The sequence below is a fragment of the Borostomias antarcticus genome (assembly GCF_949987555.1).
Source record: "Borostomias antarcticus genome assembly, chromosome: 11".
Taxonomy (NCBI): Eukaryota; Metazoa; Chordata; class Actinopteri; order Stomiiformes; family Stomiidae; genus Borostomias; species Borostomias antarcticus.
In genome coordinates, this window is record NC_140244.1 from 26415642 (window position 1) to 26425641 (window position 10000).

A 10000-nucleotide genomic window follows, 5' to 3' on the forward strand; every position below is an offset into this window, starting at 1 on the left:
TTTACGTCTGTAAACACCTGAATACGGTCTATTTACGTCTGTAAACACCTGCCTGTATACGGTCTATTTACGTCTGTAAACACCTGCCTGAATACGGTCTATTAACGTCTGTAAACACCTGCCTGTATACGGTCTATTAACGTCTGTAAACACCTGTCTGTATACGGTCTATTTACGTCTGTAAACACCTGCCTGAATACGGTCTATTTACGTCTGTAAACACCTGCCTGTATACGGTCTATTAACGTCTGTAAACACCTGCCTGTATACGGTCTGTTTACGTCTGTAAACACCTGAATACGGTCTATTTACGTCTGTAAACACCTGCCTGAATACGGTCTATTAACGTCTGTAAACACCTGAATACGGTCTATTTACGTCTGTAAACACCTGCCTGAATACGGTCTATTAACGTCTGTAAACACCTGAATACGGTCTATTTACGTCTGTAAACACCTGCCTGTATACGGTCTATTAACGTCTGTAAACACCTGCCTGTATACGGTCTATTTACGTCTGTAAACACCTGTATACGGTCTATTTACGTCTGTAAACACCTGCCTGAATACGGTCTATTTACGTCTGTAAACACCTGCCTGTATACGGCCTATTAACGTCTGTAAACACCTGCCTGAATACGGTCTGTTTACGTCTGTAAACACCTGCCTGATACGGTCTGTTTACGTCTGTAAACACCTGCCTGAATACGGTCTATTTACGTCTGTAAACACCTGCCTGAATACGGTCTATTTACGTCTGTAAACACCTGCCTGTATACGGTCTATTTACGTCTGTAAACACCTGCCTGAATACGGTCTATTTACGTCTGTAAACACCTGCCTGATACGGTCTGTTTACGTCTGTAAACACCTGCCTGATACGGTCTGTTTACGTCTGTAAACACCTGCCTGAATACGGTCTATTTACGTCTGTAAACACCTGCCTGTATACGGTCTATTTACGTCTGTAAACACCTGCCTGTATACGGTCTGTTTACGTCTATAAACACCTGCCTGTATACGGTCTATTTACGTCTGTAAACACCTGCCTGAATACGGTCTATTTACGTCTGTAAACACCTGCCTGTATACGGTCTATTTACGTCTGTAAACACCTGCCTGTATACGGTCTGTTAACGTCTGTAAACACCTGTCTGTATACGGTCTATTAACGTCTGTAAACACCTGCCTGTATACGGTCTATTTACGTCTATAAACACCTGCCTGAATACGGTCTGTTTACGTCTGTAAACACCTGCCTGTATACGGTCTGTTAACGTCTGTAAACACCTGCCTGAATACGGTCTATTAACGTCTGTAAACACCTGCCTGTATACGGTCTATTTACGTCTATAAACACCTGTATACGGTCTATTTACGTCTGTAAACACCTGCCTGTATACGGTCTGTTTACGTCTGTAAACACCTGCCTGTATACGATCTATTTACGTCTGTAACGTATTTAAACGGGGAGAAGGTGAAGGGGGTGCAGACTTTCCGGCTTGACTATGTGAGTGTATGTGGAGCTGGGAAGGTCTCGTGAGTTCTAGGGAGGTTTGTGTACAGTGAGCGTATAGTGGGTCTATAGTGGGTCTATAGTGAGTGTATAGTGGGTCTATAGGGGGTCTATAGTGAGTGTATAGTGGGTCTATAAGGGGTCTATAGTGAGTGTATAGTGGGTCTATAGTGAGTGTATAGTGGGTCTATAGTGAGTATCGTGAGTGTATAGTGGGTCTATAGTGAGTATCGTGAGCCTATAGGGGGTCTATAGTGAGTGTATAGTGGGTCTATAGTGAGGAGGGTCAGCGCTGTGCGGAGGTGGGGAGGTCTGTGAGGGTCTGTGAGGGTCAGCGCTGTGCGGAGGTCTGTGAGGGTCAGCGCTGTGCGGAGGGGGGAGGTCTGTGGGGGTCTGTAAGGGTCTGTGAGGGTCAGCGCTGTGCGGAGGTCTGTGAGGGTCAGCGCTGTGCGGAGGGGGGAGGTCTGTGGGGGTCTGTAAGGGTCTGTGAGGGTCAGCGCTGTGCGGAGGTCTGTGAGGGTCAGCGCTGTGCGGAGGGGGGAGGTCTGTGGGGGTCTGTAAGGGTCTGTGAGGGTCAGCGCTGTGCGGAGGTCTGTGAGGGTCAGCGCTGTGCGGAGGTCTGTGAGGGTCAGCGCTGTGCGGAGGTCTGTGAGGGTCAGCGCTGTGCGGAGGTCTGTGAGGGTCAGCGCTGTGCGGAGGGGGGAGGTCTGTGAGGGTCTGTGAGGGTCAGCGCTGTGCGGAGGTCTGTGAGGGTCAGCGCTGTGCGGAGGGGGGAGGTCTGTGAGGGTCTGTGAGGGTCAGCGCTGTGCGGAGGGGGGGAGGTCTGTGAGGGTCAGCGCTGTGCGGAGGTCTGTGAGGGTCAGCGCTGTGCGGAGGTCTGTGAGTGTCAGCGCTGTGCGGAGGTGGCAAGGTCTCGTGAGCGACCAGATAAGAGTTCCAGGGAAGAGCCGTCCGTGACGCGGGGGAGCGCTCAACCTCGGGAGCAGCCTGGCAGGCCGCCTGGCGGGCCGCATTCCTCCCGCCTCGCTACCATTGACCAGAGCATCGCGCAGGCGTCTGTGTCTTCCTGATAACGCTATCAGAGGGCAGGACCCAAGCCGGCGAACCAGCACGCCTTTTTCTCTACAGCTGCGTGCGGCCAGTAGGACACGCCCCTTCCCAGAAGCGGAGCCGGGCCAGCCTATCAGGCTGTCTGTGGGTTCCCAGCTTCCTGTGTGGGGTGGGGTTCTCTTCTGCTTTCTCATAAAGCCTATCTGCTCTTGCGGTCGGTTCCCGGCAGCCTTGCACAAAGAATGTTCCTTCCTCTTCCTCTTCAGAAGCTTCTCCGTCGCTGACACCCAGGCCCCTGAGGTCACGTCCTCGCCCCAAAGGTCACAGCCCAGGACTGGCCGAGAGGTGTCAGCGCTCGGTGATAACTCACGTTTTAATGATGAGTGATTACTTAAAGGAGTAGTAAAGGGAAAATGCACGTTTAGCCCTGTTTTAAGGTCACTTATGATCATATACAATGGTTCAGATCAAAACGTTGACAAAACTAGCACTTTTGAGAAAGTCTGATAATTGCTCTACCACCGTTTTGGTCACACACTTTTTCTCTGCTTTTTAATCGGTCAATGTTTCGGCTTCTACCTTCATCAGGACAGATTGGTACGGTGGTAGAGCAATTATCAGACTTTCTCAAAAGTGCTAGTTTTGTCAACGTTTTGATCTGAACCATTGTATATGATCATAAGTAACCTTAAAACAGGGCTAAACATGCATTTTCCCTTTACTACTCCTTTAATGATGAACACGTTAGCATCTGTGTGCTACTTCTTGGTAGATGGCATTAGCGAGGGGCCTATAGCACCCATATATAAGTACAAGCTAGATGCTAACTTGTGCTAAATACTGTAGCGACTAGCGTTCGACCTGGTTGTGGCACAGAAACGAATAGGTATCTGTGAGTCACTGGGCCTCGCAGGCTGTGCAGAGCGAGGCCGCTGCCTTCTCGGTTTCGCTCGCCGGGCCTGATCCTTCTATGACGAGTGTGTGTGGTTGTTGTCGGCAGCGGAGCGGAGAAGATGAGAACGCTGTCTTCTGAGTCACATCGCCATTAGGGAATATATAGGGGGGATCCCCAGTCCTGCACCTGACCTCCATCTCTCCCTCTCATCTCTCTCTCTCTCATCTCTCTCTCCCTCTCATCTCTCTCTCTCTTTCTCTCTCTCATCTCTCTCTCTCTCTCTTTCTCTCTCTCTCTCTCTCTCTCTCTTTCTCACTCTTTCTCTCTCTCTCTGTCGGTGTGTGTGAACGCATGCCTGTTTGTGTGCGCCTGTGCATGCAGGTATTTGTGTGCGTGTGTGTGTGTGCGTGTGTGTGTGTGCGTGTGTGTGTGTGTGTGCGTGTGTGTGTGTGTGAGGGTGTGTGTGTGTGTGTGTGTGTGTGCGTGCGTGCGTGCGTGCGCCTGTGTGTGTGTGTGTGCGTGTGTGTGTGGGTGTGTGTTTTTGACCCTTAGCGAAGGAACTGGGAACCAAGACCAGTCAAGCCAACAAGTCAGACAGACAATGGGCCCGAAGCATGTGACACAATTCACATCCTCTCTCGCTCGGTGCCCTCGGTCTAGAACACTAGAGTCTGAGGATCACCTTTGTCTCCTCTCTTATTGTCTGTCCTCATAATGGCCGCCTCTTCTTCTGCTGCATTGTTAAACGGGCAGTACTAGCGCATCCGGGAATATGTGTGGAGTAGCACACTTGGTCACTGTGTGTGAGGACGAGGCTGGCCTATATTGTGATCAAGCATTGTTCGGTCCTGCTGGTATTTATTTATTTTAGGGCGGCTGTAGCTCAGTTGGTAGAGCGGGTCGTTCAGTGATCGAAGGGTCAGTGGTTCGAATCCCAGCTCCGACTGTCCACATGTCAGTGTCCTTGAGCAAGACACCTAACCCCAAATTGCGGACAGGGGGCGCTGTAGAGCAGCGGATCCTCACGCTGAAATTAAACTACCCGCCCCCTCGGGAGCGGCGGTCCAACCTGCCCCTCTGGGATCCGGCCGTGTTCAGATCTGGCGAGACCAGGGCGCTCCGGTAGCTCACCGGGTAAAGCGCGCACCATATGAAGGTCGTCCTTCGCGTGGCGGACCCGGGGTTCGATTCCCGGCTCGGGTCCTGTGCCGCATGTCCTCCCCTCTCTCTCTCTCCCACGTTTCCTGTCTCTCTACACTGTCCTATACCATTAGAGCTGAAAAGCCCTAAAAAATATCTTTAAAAAAAGAAAAAGATCTGGGGAGTCCGGGGCGAGAACCCCCCGTCCCCCCGTTGGGCGGCTGCACCAGAACCCGACGCTTAGACCGCTACACCACCGCGGACGCCCAGTTCATTCCACTTTTCTCTCAACTATGTGTTCGGCGTCGGGAGATTCACGCTCACTCCACCTCTACTAGTCGCACCCAACGGCAGAAGTAGGAGCTTCGCAACGTTGTCTTTCCCCCTGAACGCCCCACGCCCCTTCCAGCATAGATGAGATGATCACGCACAAAATATCAGCTAACCTGCCGCACTGCTGATATGCAACAAGCGTATAGGGTTACGGGATGGGAAGTTTCATTCTCACAGTAAGCGTGTGTGTAGGGCTACGCAGGAAGCACGTATAGGGGGGGTCTCTGCAGATCTTTACTCAGAAAGACGGCGTCGGTCGGTCGGGCGCGGGGCTGTTGGGAGGGCAGGGCTGTCTCTCTCTGCAGGGCTGTAGTAGAGCAGAGGTGTCGCCTGCGGTTTCCTCGCGCTTTGCCTACCGCCTTGCGCCTCTGCGCCCGGTACTCAGAAACTAGAGGAAGTTGATCAAGAGTTTCTCAGAATCTCTGTGGCTTCAGGTCATGTGACTTGCCGGAATGACCCGCAGCCTTATTTGCATAGCGCGCGTCGTTGGAGGCGGGGCTGGGGAGGGGGGAGGGGGGAGGGGGGGGGAATACGGCATCTGAAACCTGTTTGAGCTTTGTTGACATCTGCGACTCGCTGATCTCTGACTCAACAGCAGAGGAAGGTGTTTAGAATAGCAGGCGTGCGGGGATGCACCAGAAAAAAGCCCGCCAAACCCCGACAGGCTACAAACAGACAGCCATCCAACCATATCTGGAATATGTAGGGGTGGGTCGTATGTCCACCTCCCTTGTTCTCTGTAAAGCGCATTGTGTTGCCTCTGGGTATGAAATGCGCTATACAAATAAAGCTTTGATTGATTGATTGATCCATCCATCCATCCATCCATCCATCCATGCATGCTTGTTGGTTAGAAAAAATATTTTCCATGCAACGCTGATGACGTTAATCATGTGCCGGAGCTGTGGATGAGTCATGAGAATAAAAATAGTTATGAAGACACAGTTTATCTTCACATGCGATGTTTTATTCTTGGACCTCAGGACAGGGGGTGGAACTGCCCAGTGTAAAGAGATGAGTGGTCCTGATGTTACTGTATGGGTTTCTGATCCCAAATACATCCAAAAGACCAGAGACTTTTGATGAAAGTGTGATAATATCATATGTTACCACACCTGATATATCTTCTTTGTAACTTACATCTCTCTCTCTCTCTCTCTCTCTCTCTCTTTCATCTCTGCAGCTGACCAGGTGTATGGAGACCAAGATATGCATGAAGTCGTTCGTAAACACTGCATGGATTACTTGGTGAGTCCTCTCGATGCTGACCTGGCCTAGTCATGAAGAATGCATGTCCTCCATCGCCAACGCTAATATGCTCTCTCTCTCTCTCTCTCTCTCTCTCTCTCTCTCTCTCCCTCTGTGAAGATGAAGAATGCAGACTACTTCTCCAACTACGTGACGGAAGACTTCACCACATACATCAACAGGAAGAGGAAAAACAACTGCCATGGCAACCACATTGAGATGCAGGCCATGGCAGAGATGTACAATCGACCCGTAGAGGTCTATCAATATGGCACAGGTGTGTGTGAGTGTGACCCAGTTGAGTTGGATGAACCCACTCCACTAGAACTAATAACATCTGGCTGCGTCACCGAAAAGCTAGTTTTTGGGTGGCGTAGCTGGTTAGAATGGCGGTTGGGAGTCAAGAGGTCCTGAGTTTGAGACCCAGTGTGGGCGAATAGGGTGCCTACTGGAAAACACAATGCAGACGAGTTGACATTGGTTGTGCGTGCATGTGAGAGTGAGTGAGCGAGAGACTTTGCATTACGACACAGTTACGTTTGTGCGTGGGTGTGTGCGCGCAGTTAATCAAATCAAGTAGGCGATACCGTAAACTCATTCAATCCTTTTCTTCTTTCAGAACCAATCAACACGTTCCATGGCATCCATCAGAACAATGACGAGCCAATCAGAGTCAGCTACCATCGTAACATCCACTACAACTCTGTAGTGAACCCAAACAAAGCCACCATTGGAGTGGGGCTGGGTCTTCCCGCCTTCAAACCAGGGGTGGGTACCTGACTGTCTTCACCAACCCCCAACCGTCCAGGGCTGAGTTTCCCAGAGGCATCGGTAGCGCTACGTTCATCCCAGATGCCTCTGGGAAACTCAGCACAGTCTTGTCCTCACAACGAAAATACCACCGTGTCCGTTTGATCCCATGGCTGGATCTTGTCCTAGACATAAAAAAAACAAAAAAACAGATCAATGGCGATTCCCATGACAAGTTCTTCATCCGTGTCCCCATTTGACCGCAAAGATGTTTTTCTGTGTGAACCGTCTGATGCCAGCATGCTGTTCCCCGGCTGGTTGGAGCCGGTCTGAAACGGCACGAAAGCAACTCCAGACAAGACAGCGGACGTGTCATCCTGTATCTCGGAACACGTCTCTTATCTTAGATAAAGTGTCCCGAACTTTCTCCACCTCAGGCAAAAGAGTGCCCTCTTCTATTTATGACCATTACAACCTTCCAATAACAGCTCTGGGTTCGTCAGCAGACAGCTGAACAGCACGGCGTTTGTCCTGAGGCGGTAGATAGCCTGACCCGCGGAGCCACTTCAGTGGTTATCTCTGGGACTGGCTGTGCCTCACGTCTTATCGCTGCGGCTAGGCTAGTTTAGCATGTGCTAAGGTGCTAGTAGTGTAAGCTAGGCTAGTAGCTAGGCTAGTTTAGCATGTGCTAAGTTGTAGTAGTGTAAGCTAGGCTAGTAGCTAGGCTAGTTTAGCATGTGCTAAGGTGTAGTAGTGTAAGATAGGCTAGTAGCTAGGCTAGTTTAGCATGTACTAAGGTGTAGTAGTGTAAGCTAGGCTAGTAGCTAGGCTAGTTTAGCATGTGCTAAGGTGTAGTAGGTGTAAGCTAGGCTAGTAGCTAGGCTAGTTTAGCATGTGCTAAGGTGTAGTAGTGTAAGCTAGGCTAGTAGCTAGGCTAGTTTAGCAGGTGCTAAGGTGTAGTAGTGTAAGCTAGGCTAGTAGCTAGGCTAGGCTAGTATGTGCTAAGTTGTAGTAGTGTAAGCTAGGCTAGTAGCTAGGCTAGGCTAGTATGTGCTAAGGTGTAGGAGTGTAAGCTAGGCTAGTAGCTAGGCTAGGCTAGTATGTGCTAAGGTGTAGTAGTGTAAGCTGGTCTTGATCAGGCTAGGCTAGTGTATGCTAAGTAAAAGTAGCTTAGGCTAGGCCAGCTCAGAAAAGCTAGTTTAGGCTCATCCAGATTGGCTAGGCTAGTGTATGGTGCGGGCTGAGCTCAGTCTAAGCTAGGCTTGTTTAGGCCAGAGCTAAGCTATAGTAGTTTGGCTAGGCTCACGTGGTGTTGGTCATGCCAGGACAGGCGAGGCAAGGGCAGGTCAGGCAATTAAGTATATTCAAGTGTATTTACTGCCGCACTGTTTGACAGGGCAGGACAGCACATTGGGAACAGATTGTGAGGTTGTCTCAGACGTTTACCGACCATTATGGAAGCCAACACACACACACACACACACACACACACACACACACACAACACACACACACACACACACACACACACACACACACACTGTTGTTGTATTTGTTACGGTATGTTCTTGTCAACAATAGGTTTCCAGGCAAGGCTGGAACCTGTGTAAGTGTGTGTGTACACTGATGTGTGAACACTGGACAGAATATTTTTTCTTGTGGACAAAGATAAGGGATAAACAGACGTGTTTCTGCTGAATCCTGAAGTCATTAGACTTTATTATGTCTGCCTGATTAGGCCAATCAGTATGCGTACAGATTAGGATGAAAAAAGCTTCAAAGAAGCTCTGTTTATTAACGGCTCATGGTGACCTCTCACCCTCCTTCCTTCCTCCCTCGCTCTTCCCCAACGTTCCTCTCCTACCCACTTCCCTCCTTCTCCTTTCTCTTCCTCTATGCCCCTGTCCTCCCCTCCCCCCCCTCTGACACCTAACCCTCCCCCAACCCCCCCCCCCCCCCCACACCTAACCCCTCCCCCCAACCCTTCCTTCCCTCCTCCCCCCTCTCTACCCCCCCCCCACACTTAACCCCCCCTCCAACCCTTCCTTCCCTCCTCCCCCCTCCGACACCTAACCCCCCCCCACCCCACCCCCACCCCCCCTCCTCTGTTGCCCCCCCCCCTTCCCTCCCCGTCAGCAGTATGCAGACCAGTCGTTGATGAAGAACGCCATCAAGACGTCGGAGGAGTCGTGGATCGAGCAGCAGATGCTGGAGGACAAGAAGCGGGCGACAGACTGGGAGGCCACCAACGAGGCCATCGAGGAGCAGGTGGCCCGAGAGTCATACCTGCAGTGGCTGCAGGACCAGGAGAAGCAGGCCCGCCAGGTACACACACACACACACACACACACACACACACACACACACACACACACACGCTCAAACACACACACACACACGCTCAAACACACACACACACACACACACACACACACACACACACGCTCAAACACACACACACACACACACGCTCAAACACACACGCTCAAACACACACACGCTCAAACACACACACACACACACACACGCTCAAACACACACACACACGCTCAAACACACACACACACACACACACGCTCAAACACACACACACACGCACACACACACACACACACGCTCAAACACACACACGCTCAAACACACACACACACACGCTCAAACACACACACACACTCAAACACATACACACACACGCTCAAACACACACACACACACACACACACACGCTCAAACACACACACACACACACACACTCAAACACACACACACACTCAAACACACACACACGCATGCTCTCTCTCTCACACACACACACACACACACACACACGCTCTCTCTCACACACACGCTCAAACACACACACGCATGCTCTCTCTCTCACACACACACACACACACACACACGCTCTCTCTCACACACGCTCAAACACACATACACATACACACATACACACACACACACACACCCTCAAACACACACACACACGCTCTCACACATACACACACACACACATACACATACACACACACACACCCAAATACACACACACACACGCTCTCACACATACAC

The 10000-nt window shown here is 50.8% G+C and overlaps 1 protein-coding gene across 1 annotated transcript in view; it reads left to right on the forward strand.

Annotated features, from left to right (window-relative positions):
- Positions 1-10000, forward strand: part of LOC311315551 (OTU domain-containing protein 5-A-like) — a gene marked incomplete at both ends in the record, with an annotated part of 31347 nt that overhangs the window by 20539 nt on the left and 808 nt on the right. Inside the window, 4 exons of the mRNA XM_084446220.1 lie at positions 6117-6181; positions 6302-6458; positions 6801-6949; positions 9068-9256. Of these exons, the coding sequence (XP_084302346.1) occupies positions 6117-6181; positions 6302-6458; positions 6801-6949; positions 9068-9256 (560 nt within the window). The remainder of the gene's footprint in view (positions 1-6116; positions 6182-6301; positions 6459-6800; positions 6950-9067; positions 9257-10000) is intronic.